The 21,828-nt window shown below is 50.4% G+C and overlaps 10 protein-coding genes across 10 annotated transcripts; 5 read left to right on the top strand and 5 right to left on the bottom strand.

Moving 5' to 3' along the window:
- Nucleotides 1-67: 67 nt before the first annotated feature.
- Nucleotides 68-862, bottom strand: P152DRAFT_464668 (6,7-dimethyl-8-ribityllumazine synthase; the record flags this gene model as incomplete). The annotated part of the gene is made up of 3 exons (XM_033680580.1): nucleotides 68-491; nucleotides 607-772; nucleotides 820-862. The coding sequence occupies 3 exons, from the start codon at nucleotides 860-862 to the stop codon at nucleotides 68-70; spliced, it is 633 nt and encodes a 210-aa protein (XP_033537631.1).
- A 714-nt stretch (nucleotides 863-1,576) lies between these two features.
- P152DRAFT_464667 (glutamine:fructose-6-phosphate amidotransferase) lies at nucleotides 1,577-4,496 on the bottom strand (the record flags this gene model as incomplete). The annotated part of the gene is made up of 5 exons (XM_033680579.1): nucleotides 1,577-1,959; nucleotides 2,007-3,394; nucleotides 3,450-3,681; nucleotides 3,770-3,847; nucleotides 4,481-4,496. The coding sequence occupies 5 exons, from the start codon at nucleotides 4,494-4,496 to the stop codon at nucleotides 1,577-1,579; spliced, it is 2,097 nt and encodes a 698-aa protein (XP_033537630.1).
- A 1,778-nt stretch (nucleotides 4,497-6,274) lies between these two features.
- P152DRAFT_204383 (uncharacterized protein) lies at nucleotides 6,275-7,475 on the top strand. The gene has a single exon (XM_033674363.1). The coding sequence runs from the start codon at nucleotides 6,728-6,730 to the stop codon at nucleotides 7,091-7,093; it is 366 nt and encodes a 121-aa protein (XP_033537629.1). The 5' UTR covers nucleotides 6,275-6,727; the 3' UTR covers nucleotides 7,094-7,475.
- Nucleotides 7,476-7,710: 235 nt separating this feature from the next.
- P152DRAFT_446989 (proteasome subunit alpha type-3) lies at nucleotides 7,711-8,814 on the bottom strand (the record flags this gene model as incomplete). The annotated part of the gene is made up of 5 exons (XM_033677959.1): nucleotides 7,711-8,046; nucleotides 8,095-8,421; nucleotides 8,476-8,634; nucleotides 8,685-8,750; nucleotides 8,812-8,814. 5 exons carry the CDS (start codon nucleotides 8,812-8,814, stop codon nucleotides 7,711-7,713), a joined length of 891 nt encoding a protein of 296 aa, XP_033537628.1.
- Nucleotides 8,815-10,664: 1,850 nt separating this feature from the next.
- Nucleotides 10,665-11,339, top strand: P152DRAFT_389807 (uncharacterized protein; the record flags this gene model as incomplete). The annotated part of the gene is made up of 1 exon (XM_033676003.1): nucleotides 10,665-11,339. One exon carries the CDS (start codon nucleotides 10,665-10,667, stop codon nucleotides 11,337-11,339), a length of 675 nt encoding a protein of 224 aa, XP_033537627.1.
- Nucleotides 11,340-11,556: 217 nt separating this feature from the next.
- P152DRAFT_430516 (proteasome subunit beta type-3) lies at nucleotides 11,557-12,504 on the bottom strand (the record flags this gene model as incomplete). Its single annotated transcript, XM_033677393.1, has 4 exons — nucleotides 12,327-12,504; nucleotides 12,251-12,269; nucleotides 11,747-12,198; nucleotides 11,557-11,706 (listed from the first exon to the last, which is right to left on the bottom strand). The coding sequence occupies exons 1-4, from the start codon at nucleotides 12,327-12,329 to the stop codon at nucleotides 11,557-11,559; spliced, it is 624 nt and encodes a 207-aa protein (XP_033537626.1). The 5' UTR covers nucleotides 12,330-12,504.
- A 152-nt stretch (nucleotides 12,505-12,656) lies between these two features.
- On the top strand, nucleotides 12,657-13,714 carry P152DRAFT_455714 (uncharacterized protein). Its single transcript, XM_033678846.1, has 2 exons — nucleotides 12,657-13,297; nucleotides 13,350-13,714. Exons 1-2 carry the CDS (start codon nucleotides 12,740-12,742, stop codon nucleotides 13,386-13,388), a joined length of 597 nt encoding a protein of 198 aa, XP_033537625.1. The 5' UTR covers nucleotides 12,657-12,739; the 3' UTR covers nucleotides 13,389-13,714.
- Nucleotides 13,715-14,019: 305 nt separating this feature from the next.
- On the top strand, nucleotides 14,020-15,176 carry P152DRAFT_471350 (BIG1-domain-containing protein; the record flags this gene model as incomplete). Its single annotated transcript, XM_033681060.1, has 5 exons — nucleotides 14,020-14,114; nucleotides 14,221-14,528; nucleotides 14,588-14,689; nucleotides 14,738-14,980; nucleotides 15,037-15,176. The coding sequence occupies 5 exons, from the start codon at nucleotides 14,020-14,022 to the stop codon at nucleotides 15,174-15,176; spliced, it is 888 nt and encodes a 295-aa protein (XP_033537624.1).
- A 1,223-nt stretch (nucleotides 15,177-16,399) lies between these two features.
- On the bottom strand, nucleotides 16,400-16,858 carry P152DRAFT_446984 (uncharacterized protein; the record flags this gene model as incomplete). The annotated part of the gene is made up of 2 exons (XM_033677958.1): nucleotides 16,400-16,688; nucleotides 16,773-16,858. 2 exons carry the CDS (start codon nucleotides 16,856-16,858, stop codon nucleotides 16,400-16,402), a joined length of 375 nt encoding a protein of 124 aa, XP_033537623.1.
- Nucleotides 16,859-18,602: 1,744 nt separating this feature from the next.
- P152DRAFT_375784 (uncharacterized protein) lies at nucleotides 18,603-21,515 on the top strand (the record flags this gene model as incomplete). The annotated part of the gene is made up of 4 exons (XM_033675606.1): nucleotides 18,603-19,183; nucleotides 19,307-20,316; nucleotides 20,365-21,279; nucleotides 21,343-21,515. Coding segments are annotated over 4 exons (2,679 nt in total), but the record flags the coding sequence as incomplete, so codon positions are not given.
- Nucleotides 21,516-21,828: the final 313 nt, after the last annotated feature.

The following is a 21,828-nucleotide window of genomic DNA, read 5'->3' as shown; positions in this document are numbered from 1 at the left end:
ACGTGCTCCAGATCGTGCGCAATACATATCATGCTAACTATTCTCGATTGTCCCTTACTCGGGTTTATTAATCGACATATGTCCCCTCGGTCCACCCTCTTCTCTTGATTCCCATCTCCACCGCAGCCTTACCCCAATCCAATCCGTGATTATGTCCCCCCGAAGTCAACCCCGCTCGAGCCAGCCCTTGCTCCTCCGTGACCAATGTTAGCAGGCCGAAGATGACGGGACACCCACTATCCAACTGAATCCGCATCAGTGCTTGCGACACCGAGTCGGAAATGTATTCGAAATGCATCGTTTCACCCTTGATGAGGGCTCCGACGGCGATGATCGCATCGAATGGCGCGGTGGAGGTTTTGCCCTTGATGGACCCGGTGGATTTGGTAAGGTCGGTCTGCGAGGAGGAACTGAGGAGGTCGGTGGCTGAAGCCAGAAGTGCTCCGCCTGCTGAAGAACTCGACGATTGTACTTGGGACGCGGAATACATCCTATGGTTCGAAGTGTTAGCAGCTCGTCCGACGCTGAGGTCGCGATTGAAAGCCACAAGCCGTCGCATTCGCATCTTCGGGGAATGGGATCCCAATCTCCATCTCTCCATGTTACCTTTGCACAGCAAACGGAAGCTCATAACTCCCGGGAACCGATTGTAAGACAATGTTCTCGTCCTTGACTCCAGCCGCTTTGAGTGATTGCTTAGCTCCGGAGAGAAGCGCATCGATGATCTTCGTATTCCATCTTGCATGCACGATTCCAATGCGCAAATTCGAGCCTACATGGGTCAGCCGTTGGATGCTTTTCTCTTGAGGGTTGATCTACCGTCATAGGAATGCGCTTCACCGGGCCCTTTGATGGTTGTCATGATGTCGATGTTGTGAACTCGGCTCTTCGGTGAGTAGTGTACTGGAGGCAGTAATATATCCCACCACAACAACCCGATGACTCGAGTAGCTTGATGAACAATAGTGTAGATTCAATGTCCAATGGAAGGTCAAACCGGGCGGTCTCGGTTCATGTTGATCGTGGTTCTCATCGCGATGCTGCTGACCTGTGTGGGCTGTGGAGGGACAGCGGAATTCCCCCACAATGTTCGGCCTCAGGCTCCAAGGCTCCAAGGCAGAAACAATCATATCCCTGCTCGCACGTGACCTTGGATATTCTGCCTGAGGCAATAACTCCCTCAGCTCTGCAACCTCAATGTCCAGATCAGCGTCACCATTAATTAGAGCACTCTAGCTTCATCAGTTGACAAATTCAGATACATACGCAACGAATGTTCTTCACACGTGCCATTTCAAATCCATCACATTACGATTCTCCATCGCCAACTCAACACAAATGTACATCCCTTTCACACTTGTAAATCAGTAAACGTCAAAATTCATTCATCGAATTACCACACATAATGACCATCACTGCAATACCATCAGACCATTCCTTCGTTTCTGGTGAATCCATAAATCCAACCGGTGGGTCATAAATTCCCTCCCCAAGCGATGCATTTTTGCTGCCAAAGACGCCTTCTCGCCCCAGTCGATGCCATCGATGATCGACGACACGACAACGAGTACTATCCTTACTCAACCGTCACCGACTTAGCCAAGTTACGCGGCATGTCAACGTTCAAATCGGCATTGACGGCAAGCCAATAGGCCATCAGTTGCAGAGGAATAACATTGATCAATCCCTGAAGGACGTCAACGTTGGTAGGAACCTCGATCTTCTCAACCTTCTCGGCAGGGAATTCCGGGTCACCCTCATTGCAGATGATGATGGGTCGACCGCCTCGAGCAACCACCTGTTGATAGGCATTCAAAGACTTCTTGAAAATGTCATCACGAGTCAAAATCATGACAATCGGAAGGTCCTCGTCGACAAGCGCAAGAACGCCATGTTTCAACTCTCCGGACATGACGGCTTCGCAGTGGAGATACGAAATCTCCTTGATCTTCAATGCACCTGTAGGATATTAGCAATGTTCTCCATGGAAGTTCGAGTATCCATACCTTCCAGTGCGGTGGCATGCTGAGCACCGCGTCCAAGAAGAAGAATGCTCTTCTTATCCTTGAACTGATCACACATTTTCTTGATCGGTTTGTCGAGCTTCAAAACCTCCTTGAACTGCTCGGAAATCTTTCCAAGACCCTCCATAATCTCCTCACGTCGCTGATGCTTGCTTGCACGGTCCTCGGAGAGTGACAGAGCAAACATGACCATGCAAACGAACTGGGAAGTATACGCCTTGGTCGACGCAACACCGATCTCGGGTCCAGCATTGATGTGAACACCGCAGTGGGTGATCAACGAAATGGATGAGCCGACGGTATTCACGATCCCAACGGTGAGTGCACCCCGCTCCAAGCAGAAGCGTAACGCCAACAACGAATCGGCGGTTTCTCCGGATTGCGAGACGAAGACACAGGTGTCATCGCGGAATACCGGAGCCTGGCGATCGAGGAAATCGGATGCAAGTTCGACGGAGATGGGGATCTCGGTCAGTTCTTCGAAGATCCCACGGACGGCCATGCAGGAATGATATGATGTGCCACAGGCAATGAAGATCAACCGTCGGCAGCGGCGAATGGTGCTCAGGTACTGTCGAAGCCCACCCAAGGTCACCTTCTTGTTCTCCAGGTCCAAACGACCACGCATGGCGTTGATGACGGATTCGGGTTGCTCGAAGATTTCCTTCTCCATGAAATGATCGAAGGAACCCTTCATGATCTCCTGAAGTTCAATCTCGATGGTCTGGATGGCACGGACGTTGGACGTGCTAGTGGAATGCTTCATACGGTGAATGTTGAGGGAACCTTCGTGGATATGGGCAATATCGTCATCCTCGAGATATAGGACCTTCTTGGTATGTTCGACGATCGCGGACGGGTCGGAGGAGAGGAAGAATTCGGTCGGAATCGGAATCCCGTCGTCGGAGAGGAACGCTCGGGATTGCGAACGGTGGAGGAGACTCTTATCCGGCGGTGCAAGCAAGTTGTTGGTCTTTTTCAACGCCACGTTCTGAGAAGCGGTCTCGGCAGGAAGGGCAACATCCTCGCCGAACTCCACATCAACAAAGTCCACCTTCATCTTCTTCTGAGTCTTGACACCGATGACCAGCGGTGATCCCTTGCGAGCAGCAATGACTTCGTGAGGGTAGTGGGTAGACTTCAAGAGCAGCCCGAAAGCGCCCTGGAGCTCCTTGATCACGGCTTGAGCCAACACGTCGAAATCGATGTCGGGGTGGGCATCGTAGATAAACTTGGCAAGCTTCGCAATCGCTTCGGTATCGGTCTCGGTCTCAAACTTGAAGCCCTTGCCCTCCAGAAGAGCCTTCAATTCCTTGTAGTTGGTGATGATTCCATTGTGAACCACGGAGAATTCCCAATTGGGGTCGGACCTAGACGAATGCAACGTTAGCATGATCCACCAGATCCATTGCTTGTAGACCATACCGATGAGGATGGCAGTTGAGTTGGGATGGCCGACCGTGGGTGGCCCATCGGGTGTGTGCAATACCAGCGTGCGAATCGAAAACTTTGGTCAGATCCGGCTTGGCCTCCTCAATCATCTCCCTCAACTTGGCCACCTTGCCGACCTCCTTGAAAGCAAGCACCTCATTTTTTTTGTCGCCATCGACGGCAAATCCGGCCGAATCGTAGCCACGATATTCGAGTCTCGATAAACCTAGGAGGACAAGTGTCAACGGTCAATTCTTATTCCTTGTTCCGTGTTCCCTGGATTCCACGTCGTCTGTGGCGGACATCACACTTACCATTGACGAGAGTGTTGACAATGAACTTCCGGTCCTTCTCCACCAGGTAGTTGACGTACCCAAAGATACCACTGCATTCTGTCAGCCAAAGAAAGCGAGCATGCAGAATGGATAACTAACCACATGGCTGTAGAGGTGAGGGTGTCAGCGAACCGAATCGCCTAAAATAAGCTGTTGAGGAGAGGGGGCTTGGAGATGGTTCGTGTAGAAGTGGTGGCGGTAGAGATTGGAGGAACAGACACAATCGGGAGCCGAAGTAGAGGGAGAGAAGATGAGGATGTTGACACGAAACGGAGGCGGTAATGAGCCTATTTAAAATGGTGGTGTACGACGCCGAAGTAGTGAATGATGATAGTAGGATGGCTGGTGGTTGGAGGGATGGAGGGGTGAAACGAAGACGGTGAGGACAAGACGCACAGGACACACAGAAAGACACACAAGGTGGATGCAAGCTATCCAATAATGACCAATATGGTCCTGGTCCTTATTAATATCCTTCCATCTGCTATCTAGAGCTCAGATTTCTTATATTCCCGTACACTACACAAACCAGCAACTAGCCGACCCACTTTCGGCACCAACTGAGTGCAGATCTTTCTCCCATCCGGGCTTTTCTTACTTCTCAGGCTCTCAGCTCACCAAGTCGGCAAGTCCTGATTCTTGACGCTCTAGCCCGAGTCTTTGAGGCGGAGTAATATTAGCCCTAGAAACCGCAGAATCCAGCCATGGAATTTCGGCACGTCCCATCTCCATTCTTGAATCTCTATCCAACGATATGCACGATGGTATGGTTCGAGCTTGGAGGGTCTTCCCCTAGTTTCCCAGACTTGAATCGTTGATGGGCGTTCCCCTGGAAATTTTCCGATTCAGGAACAGGATGACCCTGATGAAACCGAATCAGCCCTCCATGAACTTGGAATTGGCCCACATTCCATCCATGCCGAAGACCACGAGGCTCGATTCATCTACTCATGCCTTTTTCACGTCTGAATTGCTCTTCTATGTCTGTCACGAACATCGCCTTCATCTTCGGTGGCGTATTCGGTATCCAGCATCCGACGTTGGTGGCGACTGGCAAAGCCGACTGTGCTCTGGATCTGACCATGAAAACGCTAGGGCAGTGGTGGAATCGGTCTCTGGGGCGCTGCAAACTTTCCGCACGCTATGGCCGGTAATTATTGATCGGCAGGGCGGAGCGTCCGCGTTTCTGATTTGGATCCACAATCCACACCATTCAGTTGGATCATCAATTCATCACGGATGGTTTCTTGATTCTTCAATTGTTCAGCTCCAGCCTCCAATTGACTCCTTTGGACTTTTGCTTTGAGGCGTGGGGTGAGAAATGAGGACCAAGGACTGAGGAGACGCCATGCGAAATGGCGCTGCTTGGATCTCGGTTACCCGGACACCAGGTGCTTCAAATGCAGGGGGAAATATCAGAACAGTGGGTATTGGGGCGGAACAGCGATGAGGCGCGAATCGTGAATAATAATAGCAACATGGAGCTCCATCGCCTCAAAGCTAATCAAGACGTACCATCGCATGATGATGCTGTGCGTTCGAACGTGGACTATCGTTATGGTTTCTGTCACTACTAGGCACAGAAGAACAGGTTTGGGGTTTTCAATAGGACCATTGGAGGGAGCAAGATATTGGGATACGAAAACATGTTGCACATGGTTCCTCGCTTGTACTTTCCAAGATCGAGCGGTAATTGCAGGGGCAGCTTACCACGTCTCCTGTCTGCGGAGGAAGTCATCTCTTCGTCGAGAATGGAGAAAGTCGTTCATCACCATCCTCTTCTTGCTTTTGAGCAAACTATTCCTTGTCTTAAAGTAGGTATTCTACGGTATCGTTCTGTCAGACATGAAGTAACGTATGTTACCAAACCCCTAAACACCGGGTTTCCTACATTATTCTACAACCAGAGTGTTCCGTCTGAATACCACAGTCCATTTCATGAGGAAGGAATCTTCTTGAATCCTTTCAGTCCTTCCATTGTTTGCCAACCAGTCTTCATGGGTTTCCCGATCCGAGATGTGTGTACCTGAATGCAGAGGCTTGGGGAGAGGGGAATGATATCCTGGTTTTTTGCAAAGCTCCGGGATGCGAAACTCGGTGGTTCCTTTCGAATGATCCGACATATCGTTCTTGATTTGTGGAAGAGCTAGGACTTGAGGCATTTGTCTTGGGGGATTTTCTGATATCTACAATTGATGACCTCACGCCGACAAGGTCTCTACGGAGTCTATCCCCTATCAGGTTCCCTTCCAAACTCATCACAATCTGATGGCCTAGAAATGCCCATGAAAAAGGGCGAAGCCTAATATCACAGAATCCGAGGCGTCCAATCTGTCACATTGCATAGCCGGGGGTTGGAGCCGACGTGTTTTTCTGCAGGTATATTTGAGTTCAAAAATGGATGAACGTATTATCTACAGATGGACTCTGTGGTACTGAACCAACTTCAATTGGATTGAGGGGAAACCTGGTTGACGGGATACCAGTAGCTCACTAGGCAACTCAAAGTTTAGTTCTAGACCACCAGATACCTGCCTCATGTATCTATACTTACATCGTGAGTTTGAAATGTTGGATCTCAGTTACAGTGGGACAGGCAGCCAGACAGCTTCAAGACGGTGTCATAATTTACTGTACGGTTGATGCAGCCTCAGGATCTAATATTCTTTAATACACTTCCTCCATCCTCTCTCGAATATTCTACAGATGTCATCAAGCCCCTAATTCCCTAAGTATTGTCATGACGAAATTCATCCCTCTCGACCATAGTGCTATCAAGGGTCCTATTCTCCTGGATCTTCCCTACATAACCGACCTTGTCACAGTTCAAACATACCTTGTAGAGCATCCACCTTGGAGACATACGAAAGCACAAGGTCAAGTTTAGAACAAACTATCCCCGAACCATACTATTTGCCTCCATCTCCATCCAGCAAGATGGAAATACGATCAAGATATGGATCCTTACCCGACGCGCAGGATGCAGGGAAAACCTTCCTTGAAGAAGGTTCTGACCAGTTCACTCCCAATAATGGTGCGGCACTGAGGGTTTACACCAGTCCGTTTACGCCCGCTTTGGGTGCATGGGGGTTTCAATATCATCCTGAACGTGGGCATGATTTCGACATTGAGACAGTCGACATCGCCCTTACACATGGTCTACCAAAGGGTATCATGGATCATGCCTATGGCCAGGGAAGGATAGGGTGTCTGGAACTTTTCGTAGCCGTTGCTCGTGCTAGGCCACGAATTCATTGTTTCGGACGTATCCACGAAGGCTGGGGCGCAAAACTGATGATCTAAGGGGATCTCGAGACGTATGGGGAGAGACCAAAGTCACTTCACGGCCATCGATAACAACGAATTCCCCGTTAGGAAAGCTAGCAAGCCTAAAACTATCCAAATTCTATACGGAGGATGAGAAAAAGAAGATGTTGGAGCGGTTGAGAAGAGAGATATGTGCAAGAGCCAGCCATTGCGTTGGGGATGAATATCCTGAGACAGGGAGAGCCGACACTATTCGTGAATGCAATAGTCTCAGGGACTAAGGACTTTCCCGTACAATGGCCCTGGCTAGTAGACATTGAACTTCCTCGGGCAGGTGGTTCTGGGAATTAGATCTGGGAATTGGCGGATGAAGCGTTCTCGCAGCTGGTTAGCATAATCAGATTTATGTGATACCCCCTTCATCGTCCTGATGACCACATTGACACTGGTTGTAACATGCCTTTCCGATGGTGTGCCTTGATGGTCGTTACAATGGATAGAGCAGCCCCAGTGTTGTTCGCTTGATGAATATCCTTCTAGAATCTTGATTTCAAAGCTCAATTACTCCGAAATGACGCAGGATATCATTACAGTTGCAAATGCATGCCAAAGACGCCAGAGTCCAGACCATCCGCAGGTTGGGCTAAGCATCCCTACTCCTCCATTTGATCGCCAGTCGCTCCACCTTCTGCTTCTTCATCATCATCATCTTCTCCTTCAATGACTTTCTTGGCCAAAGCCTCGGCTTCTTCTCTCAAAGCCTTTGGGACCTCCTCATGTCGTCCTTTCGTTGGTCCATCTAATGAGCTAACCCACGACATCTCAAGCTCAAAGTCTTTGTCCTTGCTGTCTTCGTGAGCCACATAAATGATACGTGCTGCTTCCTTGACTCCCTGCTCAAGAGTGATGTCGCCTTCGGAAAGATTGAGTTTCTCGAGCTCCGATTTCGCGGATTGTCTGCCCTTTCCAGTAGCGGCACCGTAATACCCCTAGATATCATTAGCGATAGATCGCAGGAGTATTGAATCAAAGCGTACCCAGTATAGACCACTTGGCTCAATCATATAAAGGAATGGACCACCTCGTTTCTGGCCTTCCTTTTTCCCTCCCGCACCCACTTTCGGTCCCGAGCCAACCTGTCCATCCACCGGTAACTCGGCCTCCGAGTCCCAACCACCAAGGATTGATGTAAGACCGAACGGTCGAACGCTGGAGTAGAGAGTATATGCCTGAACATAGCTTCCCATTCGGTTTGCGAGGGCGGATGTCGGTATCGGTGCCTTGTAGAGCCCTCGCCATGATGCCGCTTCATCACGAGCACGGGAAACGAAATGTCGTCCATCCGGCATCAGACCGGAGCAGACCTATGGCTGTCAGGATGTTGTGAAATGGATGATGCCAGGCTCCAGGATGCTTACAATCCCAATGTTCTTGTCCACAGTCGATATCTTCTTGTTTGCGCCAGGCTTCACCAATTTGCTGACCACAAGCTTCTCCATGGCAAAGACAACACCGTCTTTGCATCGAATTCCGATCGCAGTTCCTCCATTCTCGACCGCTTTCATGGCATATTCGACCTAGGCGCGGGTAAGCTCGGGGACTGGGGAGATGGGGGAGCAAAGCTGACCTGAAAGTTCCTCCCGTCCGGGGAGAAGACCGAGTTGGAAAGATCATATCCAGTGCCTATTGAAGTCTTGCGATCATAGTTAGTAAGGTGTACGATCATGTAGGTCACCTAGCTAGGGAAGTCTTACCATGGTCGGCAACTAGATGTGCAGGTCCGGAAGCAAGCTGAGCAGGAGGTGAAAGGACGGCGAGCTTGCAGGAAGATTGGAAAGGCGGTGATTCGAGAGGAAAGGTTCAGGAGAAGCGGAAATGATAGGGATAATGCTCAAAATCCAGTCTCGTTATGAACGGTGTCGGATTGTCGAGTGGAAGTTCAAGTTACTTAGGCTGCATGATGAGTGCGTGTCTGGGAGGTGAAGCTTGGACTTTGGCTGTTGGTTGCAAAGGAGCTCGAAACGCGACTTGACGCCTTGACGCCTTAACACCTGACCTGGACCGGTGCGGTAGCGACCCCTTCACAGCGTCACCGCCACCGCCACGACAGCCACTGATCACCGCCCAGGCAGCCATCCCATCAGATCTATATCCCGGTGAAGCAACTCCCACCACGGATTCTGAGAGGGTGAACACGGAGTAGAACATAGGTTACATAGCTGAGCCATTATGCGAAAGACTTGTTGCTAGAATAGGTAATGGAATGTTTCGTGTATTACGATCACGACCGTAACCCGACAGGGGGTGGTATGCCATGTATAATTTCCTATATTCTGCATTTTAAGCACCAAGACAGAGAATCGCCCTCTCAACAGCTTGCTAGTAGGATGGAAGATCAATCGATCCCACTAGCTAGTAGAGAATGGATATGATATGTCTACACAATTCCATTCTGCTAGTCTCGTTGTATGACCCCGCAGCCACTCTGTCGACTGATCAAACATCTCACGATAAGCTGGGCAGACGAATGACAATAAACATCGCTCCGCACCTTTTCCTTTTACACACCAATACCAGGCCGATTGGCTTTGACCTAATGCGAGCTAAGTTATTTCAAGAAATATAAGCAGCGCCTGTCTTTGCCATGTCATCACTGATCACCAGTACATGTCACGCCCCCACCAAGCTTGAGTCCCCTGTTCCGACAGTTCGGATGAAGGGCTCGATATACCGGTATCGACCGTCCACCGTAAGTTGTTTCATCTGCGTTCAATCTTCATATTTCGCATCTATTCACAAAACAATCCACTGATTGACCGAGTTTTCACAGCTGGAATCCCCGCTTACGCGAGAGTTGGCCAGCTTCGAATTTCTTGAATAACGCCTGAGCTCTTTGTTGCTAGTAACGGTTGCCTCCAACCGTTCACAAAGACCAGGGATCTATTTAGCACCAACAGGCAACATCGAATCTACTTCATAAGAGTTACTTCATAAAAGTCCATTGTTGTAAAAACATATTTGGATCGATTTTTTGGAAAGTCGAACCTTGCTGTCCGTTCCTACCCGTCGACGATCCACCCAGTGATAAAGCCATCTTCGACTATTGACAAACTCTAACCATTCCCAAGCGAGCATATCTTCAACTGCAGGCCTGGTCATATCGAATTTTTCGTGTACGCCTCCGTTGTTTTCAATTCCTCGATCCGTTTTGAAGATTCGAATGCATCTGCAGGCAAACACCAATTTACTCTAGCACTGAAGGTTGCAATCAAATCCGGCACGTCACAATCCTTACATTTTTTATGGTGGGGGAGCATGTCCATATAAGATTGTTCCACAGCACACATCATTCATTGAAGAGCTTGGGATTTGTTGAGTCGCCCGGATTTCACGAAAGTCGCTGCCGCGTTCCTCGCCCACTGACGAGTCCTCCACAGGAAACTCGTGGAATACAGGATACAAGTCCACCATGGAGACAGAGGAACTTTCAGCCCTTCTACGACAGAATCTTCGCCTGTCTGGGAACGTCGATGGCATCCAGTACAACGAAGAGACATGGTCAGGAAAAGGAGAACCTCAAGATGCGAACATGCAGGCAACAGAAACCATGGAGCCTGAACCGCCGATTACCTACATTTCCCAGCATTACACCCACTCGAGCCACATTGCACCTCGATGGACTCAACCAGTGATTCATCTAGATCAAGCGGGGTTAGCAGATGTCCTGCATAGGCATAGTATCGACCCTCACAGTCTCCTTCCACAGCAGATCAATCTTTTCCAGAATGCGGATGATGAGCAACGGTTGCGGTTGTTGGAGTTATGGAGGATTTCGCCGCCGACCGACGTTAGCATGAACGGGACGGGGGATTATGCCGGGGTTCAATCAACGAGGATAAACGATGAGGAAGAAATGGCACGGTTGCGGTACGAGGGATATCCCAAGCCGGGCCAGCTCACGGATAGAAAAACATCGGAAACCCGGAATGGACCGGCGCCGGACATCGATCTCATAGACGGCCAAGGTCAAGGACATCATCACGCTGAGCCATATATGATCTCTGGGTATGATTATCTGGCAAGCCGAGATTATGATAACCAGACGCAGTCCATGCTGCAAGAGACTACCAAATACAACCAGGCAACGGACCCGGTATACAAAGGCCCGGGAAGGGATATGCACAAAGGGTGCGTTGAGGACATGGAAAATCGGTGGTCATTCAATCAAATGAAGGAGACGGAGGTATACCACGCACAAGATCAGGATCTTGACATGATGTAATTAACGGCTGCGCAGTGGTGGAGATGAGCTGTTGAGCCTTTGGATATCTCTGCATTATCACGAGTAATCAGCAAATGGGCTGCGGATTTGGTGATGTCATTAGCCAGCGCTTGGGTATTGTGCTGAACTTCTAGCAGCATACAGTAGCGGAAAAGAGCCCGAACCAGAACTCCTTTGGCATGATATGGATGCATCGAGTACCAACATGTCTTCCCATCTAATCCTGCCGTCCTTTCAATAATCGCTTGGTGACCTTGTTCTTCTCGATGATATAGACGTGTGCTCCCCAGCCTGACAAGGCATCTCGGTCGACTGCGCTCAGCAAGGCTTGGGAAATGGTTTCGAACAAATCTTCCGGTTCCTGTTCCTATTAGCGACGTCCATCAACAGAGTGTTTTGGGTTGTACCAAGTCAGGCTCCCACAGCCCTTCGCAAGTACCAAATAGTTGGTCACTGGCGGTCCCGCTCACGATGAAGTCCTTAGCGAAGTCGATGCAGCCGATACTGTCGAATCCGCAGATGAATGGTTTCCCCGATGTGTGGTTGATTCCTGCAATGACAGGGCTGATGAAATAGGGACCGAATCGTCGTTCGTAGAGGGTCGAGGACACGAGATTGGCCATGGTCTGAGGGCTGATATTACGTTCTTCCCGCAATCGGTACATGTTGACCTTGAAGCGGAACAGATCGGAGACGGTTGCAATATCGGTTGCTAGACCTGTGAGGCCAAGGTATACGTCGCCGTAGGGGAATATCTTTGGGAAGTTGTTGGAGACGGTCAGGGCTTGGAGACCCAGCCGGAGGTCACAAGCAATCGCGACACAATCCTTCCCGACCATTGCCACACAGGCGCCGCCATCTAGAGCTGTCAGAATCGAACCTTTGGCTTTGTAATGGACGAGTAGGCGTACTTATTGAGAATGGAGACGACTGCACGGACGGTTAGCTCTGGTTATACGGAGATCGGTGACAAGGAGCTGTGCTCACCATGGTTGATAGGAAGCTGGGGATGATGTCTTGCTAAGGGGTTGACAAATCGGTATGAGTAGGAACCTGTAGATGATGGAGAGTATCACTCCGGGATTCGAATGAAGATCAGGAGAGTTGGAGAAGGTAAATCAAAGAGAAGGAAGGTTAAGGTGAACACGATGAATGAAGCTTGAGGTGAAGCTGTGAAGGCAGACAGTTCGGAGACGCGGTCGTAGCGCCAAGCATCACCTCTCCAGCTCCATGGCCCATGCAGAATTCTGTGGAGCAGGATTGCAGGAAGACCCCCCTGCAGGTTTTCTGTTCATTTGACATGGTGAATTCGTTGTTCACATTCCCTACAGTATCCCAACTGCTCCTACATCCACGGCTTATCGTCAATGGATTGATGTCCATTGATCTCCAGGCAGAACATGGCTGCGGAAGTAGTTGGATCCGCTCTCATCAATAGAGCCAAATCATTACCTGTACCGCTGGTCCGCTTTCTCGCTCGATGGCCTTCGCCAGCCCTTCAGTCCGCCGCCCCGAAGTCATCTCCTGGCCTTGATTCTTCCTCGCCGGCTTCAACAGACTCGACCCCCTCAGATTTGGGAACAAGCGACACGGATGCTTCGACTCCCCCGGTTTCGCAAATCCTTACTGCATCAGACACGACCGTCAATCGCAATCCATTCGAGCCATGGCGGCATCCCTCCACAGGACGATGGCGTCCACCGGTGTACTCGATGCGGCAACAGCGGGAGCTGTGTAAAATGGCAGCAGATCATGGCGTGGAGGAGCTGTTATGGGCGAGCAAAAAGGCAACATGGTTCAAGGAGAAAAAGTTAATCGAACAAGGGCTGCGATTGAGAAACGCTGGACCAGGAAAGCGCGTGAAGGGTCACAAGTGGGAGAGAACCTTATCATCTCGTCTCGAGGAGCGGAGACAGGCAATGCTCGGTATGCCGGCGATGATCGAGGAATGGAAAAGGGTGAGTCTTATTTCAATTCGATTCGCTGCCGCAGAATACTGACAGGACGCAGCTGGGACATGGCAGAGGCTGGAAGAAATGGCCGAAATGAGCCTTTCGTATTTCTTGCTTATGTCCCCGACCTCACGCAACGAGCATCCTCCCTAAGCGTGACTGCACGCCATGATCTAGTTCTTGAACGTTGATGGATGGCACCTTCCCCGAAATGGTTGCGGATGTCTCCAATAACACCAAACCAGGGCGGCTTATGCCATGCAACCAATGAGATATCATGAGCATCCACTGTACAGCATGTTTTATCCGGGATAGATCTAGGCAATCGGCATTGTCCGGGTGGTTGGTCATTGTGGAGGATGACTTTACTGTACTATAGATAAATATATCATGTCTAAAACATTGGGAATTCATACTGCGGAGTTGATGTACTCCAGTCCTTCGCTGCTGGTTCAATTCCACGTAACTGAATCGCATCCTCCCAGTTGACACTAGATGTCATTAGATCGGACTCGATCGGATTCATGGTGATTACTGTTGTTACACATCTGCCTGAAATTCAGGTCACGTGATCTGTCCAACTGCTTCAACATCGAAGCTCTAAGCTCTCCGATCCATCAACAGAGACCGGACAACACGATTGATTTTGTAAAGACCTCCGCCTTGAACGGCGTACCATACAGTGAAGGTTCCTGCGCATATCAACCTCCGTGCCTATGGTTGCAGTTATGGCGCTCCAACGGCTTTCGCTTCTTGCGATGACCCTACCTTTGGCTGCGTCATTCCAGAACACCTCACCTTTCTTCCTCCTCTCTACCAACCAGTAAGTTCTCACCTCACTGACACGGGTCGGGTACGCTGTACGATGCCTTATCTCTCATGATCAGCCACCGCATTTATCTATGTAAACGAGCTAACATTTGACAAAGGATACCTGTATCTTCTCTGGACAGTATCCCCCTCCAGTCCGGCTCATCGGTCCTCTCGTCCACCAAAGACGTGCTCTCAACCTGTCCATCCGATACATATATCCTGATCAGCCAGCCCGGTACATCTCCTTTAGACTTTACCGACGGTGATGCGACCCCTCACCTCCGAAAGCTCCTTCAGAAAGATACGGATCGAGTTCGGTCTTCAGCGACTATACCCAATGTTCTCGGAAGCGTAGATGTCAACGAGCTAGCACAGTGGTTATCTCAGAAATGCCATGCTCGAATTGATGATATTGATGTAAATGGTCGGTTGCGTCCAAGGTTCATCCCCTAGGCATGTGCAACATGATTGACACTGGTACAGCCTACATCTCTCCGAGCCAAAGTGAGCTGCCTCGTGTCATTAAAGCGGAGTTTCCCATGCTCCCCGTCGATGAATTCCGAGCAGGCAAGCTTTCATCTTATGGTCAGTCATGAAATTCAAATCCTTATGGATGTAAACTGACGCCGGCAGACTCCTTCTTACATTCCCTGCTTTCCACATTCGAAAACCAATCCCTCACACTTTTATACACGACAACTCCCCCTCCGGCATCCTACGTCCCATCCCAAGAGAATCTCTCCCCGACATATGAGATGGATGATCCTTTCGCATCCGTGCTCCACGAGGATTTGAGGCGGGATGTTTCTGCTCACGATTCAGAGGGCACCCTCCCTGAAGGCGGACTATTCGAGCGATATCAATTTTTCAGTCCTGGTAAGGAGTCATCGAAGCCATTTCGTCGTCATCCACTGACAGATCCTGTTCAACAGCAATCTTTATGACCCTTATTGTCAGCATTCTCTTGTTGCTCGTCCTCTACATCGCAATTTCTGCCCTTTCGGGCCTGCAGGTTTCATACTTCGCATTTAGCAAAGAGATGGGCCCGAGTGGCTACAAGAAAATCCAGTGAGCTATGAGGATGAATCGTTTATCTTGTTTCTCCATCCAGGTCATTCGGGTTCTTCATCCGATCATATCGTGCACCGATAGTAAGTTCTTTCAGAGAGATATCGAGGAGTGGCTGCGGCTTGGTTTCTAGTCGGCGTTGATGGGGCATGTGGTTCCAGGGCTTGCTTACCAGCGGTTGCATGTTGTCAAGGATCGATAATGTATTAGTATGTTTTTGCATCGGACTTCATGTCTGTCTGCTGTCAGTGTCAACCAATCGAGATTGAGCTTGGGTGATGATTGTCTCCCGGAGCAAACCACCATTGCAAAGCCCGAGTGATTATGAATGTTCATGAGGATGCAAACGCCACTTGTGGTGGCAAATGGATGAGGAGAAAGGAGTGACCCTCGCACGGCATACTCGAATATTGTACTTCGGCATTCGGATTCCTTATTTCAATCAATCATTCCCTTCTTCTCTATCCATCGAAGTCAATGTTTCGCCTAGCTTAAAGCGCGATAGAGGTATTTTCTAGTATTGTATAGAACTTACATCAACCCGAGAGGGGAGAAGTCCAAGTCACAGACAGCTGCATCCGCCGTTTCATCATCGAACGGCAAAGACGAGAGGCCAATTCCGAATCCGAATCCCACGGCCACGACGCTTGTTCCACCGCCCACTGCAGCAGCTAGATCTCCAACGCTGGTACCGGAGGACTAGATAGACTTCGAACTCCCAAGCCTAATGGATGACCTTCTGTTTGGGGCGCAACAATACTTAGATATACCTGAAGGTAGTGAGCATCTATCCCTAGTAAGAGGAACAATATGGATAACAGTAGGAATAACAATAGTCACCCAGGCAAGATTTCCGGAGGATGTGCCATCCGCACAACCCACATTCCCGCATTGCATTGATGCAATGAAATCCCGGGAGGCCATCCTATGCTGGTCATGGGAATGCATGCAAGAATTCGAGGCCAACTTACTGCCTTACCATAGTGAAACTCGCAATTCCCTGGCCACAGCTCTCGAACGACGCTTTGGGGGTTGTCTTTCCGGACAACGCCTGCCTGTTTTCCGGATTCTCGAACTTTACCTCCATCACTTTCTTCTGTGGTGTATAGGGTGTTACGGAGCGGAAGTTAATTCCACGGGTAACTAGTAATATTCTGCCTTGAATTTGGGAGTGTCTCAGCACATCAGTGACATCAATTGTCAATGGGAAATTTCGAATATTCACGCTTATGTGGACGAGAAGGCTGCGGCAATCTGGCGCATATTTGTCTGGAAACCCATGGACAGAATATATCCAGACAACCTTGTCATCGTGGACAAGTCTGCTAGTGCGAGTTGGAACCCGAATGTCTGACTGGACTCCCAGACAACGAGTACTCCTTGAACGTCATGGCTGCCAAGCGCACCGGAAATACCATCAACTCTGAATTGCCAGGATGTACGGAGCCGTTTGGCAATCCTAGACAGCTCTATCATCATCTCCAAGGTATACTGAACGAAAATGGATCTGTCCACACTGTAACATGGAGTGTCTCACACCCACCGAGTTGTAGAATCACGAGGATGATGTACACGGGCGGTGGAAGTTCCGAAAGTTCACCTGTTGGGAATGCTCCGTCGGCTTTGATGCTGCCTTCTTGACGTCTCGACATCGGGCGCAGCGAGTACAGTCAGGGAGAAGGACATCGTGAGAATGCAGGAAACGGAATGACAAGGCTCTAGCGATGGTAACAGATTTGATGGTTAAGCGTTCATGAAGTATTCCGTACGTAGGAGGTGCAAGAATTAGGCCGTGTCGAGAGGGAGAAATTGATGGTCCTGAAGTATTATACCCCCACGGCGTAAAGAACTCTTAATCCTTGCTTCCTTTCGTCTCTTATTGCCTTTCGAAAGACAGAGTTCCTGTTCCCCTTTATATTCCTTTGCATTTAGGAAGCCGGTACGATTCTCCGATTTAGTAGACAAAAAGTAATCAATTTCTTCCACCCCGGATGCCGTGAGACATCGGGCTTTAAGCCTTTGACCTGTCAAACCGCAACGGTCTAAACCCCCAGACACTGATGACTGAATCGATGATCGAAAGCCAAAGAAACGGGTATGGCTGGCGGGGATGGGTTGTTTTTGGGGAGCTTCTACTTTCTAGGAGGGACAAAGCGGCTGGAGGCATCATCGGCCAGTCTAGACTACTACCGAAAGGCGCTAATCCCGTCTAGAATTACTACCGACAGTCAAACCCTCCCAGCCGGCCAGCCCCCAGTCTTTGGGTTTCCACCAACCGAATTCCACGTAACATCCGCAGTTCCGCACCGGCAGCGCCCACCGAATAACGCCCGCCTCACGGCACACCTCCCGTCGAGTGACACCGATAGACTCAACCATTAAGAATGAACAGAGTACAGAAGCACCACGCCAGGCTTCTCGTACCGCTGTTTAATCCATGGTAGAGATACAGGTAGCAATCTGATGCCACGGGGCACCACGGGATGCCGCAATCCGCTAGCATCTGCCTGTCCCAATGTCCCATGCCCATCTCATCATCAGATTCCCTCCATGCAATTATGCCGGTCAGGGTCGTTATCATCCCTCCAGACCTGACCTGGGTCTTTTCGGCATCTCCTGACTGGTTCTAGATCAATTCTATCCCATTCTTTTCCGTCTTGGAGGGTTGAAACTTGGACCGTCTAGAAATCCCCGTGCAACTCTAAATCCCTCTTCGTCCATCTCCATCCGACTCTAGAAGCTGAGAAACTGAGAACCAAGTCGGTTGGTCTTTCGTGCAATCGTGCGTAAGTTTAAGATCATCCATCCGCTAACTGCTTTAGGCACGCTCCAGACCGTGTGGATCCGCTGGCTGGCGCCGATCCCGAATTCACCTGGACTCCCCTCACGACTTCATTTTGCGGGTGGATTGTGTCCCCTCAACCACGACTTCTTCTCCTCGCTTCGTTGCTTCGGATCACCTAGAAATAATTCCTCTCTCCTTCGCGGGACTACGTTGTTTAGACGTCGACACTCGACCCGATCGGTATGCTCGCTGATCCGTCTTGGTCATTCCAATCCAGGTACCGTAACTTCCGTCTCGGTCGTCGTTGCACATTCATGGTCCGAACTTCTTATACCGACTTGGACGGATTACTCAAACCCACGCTACATGGTATCAAATATCGACCGCTCTCAATCGTGTCCCCCGATTCTATCAACCGACGGACTGCCTGATCCTTCCCACGGCAGGACTATCCAGTCTGGCGGAGGGAAGCTTTCTAGTTGGAGGGAGGGTGGAGTGATGGCTGCAGAGGAATCGCAAGGAGAACCTCCAAGGTTTCTCCCGAGAATGACGCTCAACGTTCTTCCTCCGTCGATTACCGATCGACCCATAACCGATCCTGAACTTCCGACCACACCGTCACTTCTCCATGCCGTATCCACGCCGGCCGAGTCCAATATTCTGGAGTGTTTGAGCCTGTTGAAGCTCTCCTTGAGCCGAATGACCCATCACGAATTCTGGGCGGCACTCACCACAGGATTAACAAATCTTATGGGCGCGCAGTATGCGTTCGTATCAAAGCGTCTGCTCCCACACGATCCCACCAGAACTGTGGAAATGCCACCGCTTGGAACACTAGGGTCTTGCTACCAAGCTGTAGCATTTCATACCACTCCGTCTGCGGCGGCTTCCCTACCTGACGGAAAGGTCGAGGACGTTCAATACGTAGCACACTCATGTCCCTGTGCCTCCATGCGGCATGATCGAGCATTGGTCATCCCTCATTCGTTATCCGGAATTTATCCCCACGAGGCAAACCCGAACCGGTCCAATTTCATGGCAGGCCCGGGCGAGGCATATATGACGGTGCCACTTTGGACCGACGGTAAATGCGTTGGGCATTTCGGTGTAATGTGGACAAAGAGTGGGTTGCTTCAATCGCGTGTCAAAGACTTAAGCTGGCCTCTCCTTGAAGCGTGCTTGCGCAGTCTCGAAGACCTGGTGCAAACCCGTCTGACTGAGCACGGGTTCGGAAAGGAAGAGAGCTTGGCGGAAGAATTGAAACTGCGATCTCGGACGCAATCGAGCACTGGAATCTGCGTAACATCCGAGTCGCATACGTCGCTGTCGACCAAGGCACCAACTTCCAGCTCGACACCGGATGCTCCAAACTTCCCGACCCCGGCATTGTTTGCCGGCAAACTGGATTCACAGGATGTTGCCGTCTCGGAAACGCAAAGCCTCAAGCCGTATGCGAGGAGCTTATCCCATGAACTTCGTACCCCGATGCAGGGAGTCGTTGGTATGCTTGACGTGATGTACGCAACGATGCAAGAAGCCTCCGAAGGACTCGGGTCGACCGAAAAGGAATCCCTTGTCAGACAGGTATTTGACCGTCTCAAGTCCGACATCGAAGTGGTAATGGATTCTTCCCGACGTGCTGTGGAGGCTGCGGACAACGTCGTACATGCCTATGATCTCAACATGGGTCTTCCGGATACGCCACAGGGGGTATATCATCCCGGTCAGAGTCATCCAAAGGATTATCTGGATGCCGGTTTCTCTATGGCGGAAGCATCGGAAACAAAACCCCAAACCTCCACCGGTGTCTCCGATCTCTCACCATCACGTGGCCAAAAACGTCGTTTCGATAGTCTTGGTCACCCGACCCCTTCCACTCCAGTCCCTGCGAAGGTAGCAATGACTGCTGTTTCTCGCAACTCCCGCGGACAGGGCAGCACACCAGAAGATCAAAGTCCAGATGATGCTCCTTTGAGTGCTCCATTGAGTGCTCCACACCGTCGTTCCCCAGACGACGGATACGAACTGGCACTGCACTCCAAAGCTGGAAGTAGCTCCGGACCTGGTGTATCTCGCGAAACAGCCATCCGACCCTTATTACAATTCGTTGTGAACGATACGTTACGAGTTGGCGGCCGTCCGCACTCGGCAGTTGCGACACCGAACGGTAATGGTGAGATTATTGAAGTGAGAACTATCGCACCGAGCGGCGAGGAGAGGATCAAGTCTGTGGAATGGAGTGTGGATGATGACGTTCCCGAAATTGTGGCTGGGGACGAGAAAGATCTGAGCAAATTGATCGGGAACGTGGTCCTCAATGCGGTAAAATTCACCAATGCGGGCACAATATGGATCCGCTGTGGATTGAGCCCGATAAAACCCTGGGATGTGGGTTCGATTGCTGCAGACGGCACGCCTTTGTCTCGCCCGAGGATTCTAGGCAGATATCTAGTCATCGTCGTCACAGATACCGGTCCAGGAATCCCTCCTGCATTCTTACCGCAACTATTCAAGGCCTTTGCAAGAGAAGATGATGGTCTAACGAGGCAATCTGAAGGACTAGGATTGGGCTTATTGGTCGCGAAAGGCATCGCACGACGCCTTGGTGGTGATATTTTCTGTATCAGAGCCGATACGGATGGTCCCTCCCGAGGTTCCGAGTTTGAAATCCGGATCCCATTGACCAATAGCGCGGAATATGTGTACTCTTCCGCCGTGGACAGCCGGCCCTCTAGTCGATATGGAAGTCCGGCTCCTAGTGCAAACGGTCGTGGATCAAGCAGCGACATCGATCAACCCAGGAAGTCCGGGAGTCCCGGCATCGCGAACGCCCAATCACCAAGCTTTCCTACTACCTCATCGTCCTTGGGTCAGGCTCCTCCGACCTCCAATCCATTCGTCGATACCAGAACGAAACCTAACGCGGCTTTTGAACCAGCGGAGAGGAGCGGCAAGCCTACATTCGACGGTGCAAATCCCGCCTCGGAACGGCTACCGAGCCGACCACGCTTGCCTGACTTTGGATCATATGTGATGCCGAATGCTCCACCCCATGACCGAAAGTTGGCAGCGAAACATCCACTCACATTCTTGGTTGTCGAAGACAATCCAATCAATCGCAGGTTGCTTGTATCGATGCTGAGGAAGCTGGGATATCCCGCGTCCTCGATTTACGAAGCGTATGATGGAGCCGAGGCCGTCCGAGTCTGGTGCGCACACCGGCGACGAGGAGAGAGCGAGTCACATCAAGGGATCGATGTTATCTTGATGGACCTTTGGATGCCTTTTATGGACGGGTACGAGGCGGCGGAGAGGATTTTAGGTATCCGACCAAGACCAGCCAAGGAGACGTGTTGCGGTGACGAGGAGCATAGGGATTCTCCAGGGAATGGACCGGATAGAGACATGTCTGCAAACCTTCAGCCAACCATCCTGGCTGTCACAGCCGATGTCACTGATGGTGCTGTCGATCGCGCCCTCAAGAGTGGTATGAAAGGATTTATGATGAAACCGTACAAGCTGGTAGACTTGGAGCGGTTGATCATTGGACATTGCGCAGCAGATGCTAATTGAAAAGTCCTGGGGAGAAATTTAGTCAGATTTTCGGTATTCCTTTCTTATAGCATAGCGAGGCGCAAGGAGGAACGATCGGGTCGAGCACGGGAGCCTGCTAAGGGGTTGGAAACAATGAACATAATAGCGATTTAACATACAAATAGCTGGACATGAACGAAGAATATCATAATGGTCAACTAGTCACCCGGCAGTAGCTTCATTAGGGATCTATCATATTTGACAGTAGTCCGCGGGACCTTCAGGGCGACTATCAAGGCAGGGGGAACTGGAGTGGCCGGACTGCGGTGGAGTGCAG

This window comes from Eremomyces bilateralis, assembly GCF_010015585.1.
Source record: "Eremomyces bilateralis CBS 781.70 unplaced genomic scaffold P152scaffold_3, whole genome shotgun sequence".
In the NCBI taxonomy this organism is placed as follows: Eukaryota; Fungi; Ascomycota; class Dothideomycetes; order Eremomycetales; family Eremomycetaceae; genus Eremomyces; species Eremomyces bilateralis.
Note: the sequence above shows the minus strand (reverse complement) of the source record. Positions and strands in the feature narration are given on the sequence as shown.

Bases quoted from the DNA above. Each gene is read 5' to 3' on its own strand.
- P152DRAFT_204383 (XM_033674363.1), top strand. From the start codon at position 6,728: ATGGAAATACGATCAAGATATGGATCCTTACCCGACGCGCAGGATGCA.
- P152DRAFT_455714 (XM_033678846.1), top strand. From the start codon at position 12,740: ATGGCTGCGGAAGTAGTTGGATCCGCTCTCATCAATAGAGCCAAATCA. The intron at 13,298-13,349 runs GTGAGTCTTATT...GACAGGACGCAG, and splicing joins TGATCGAGGAATGGAAAAGG to CTGGGACATGGCAGAGGCTG.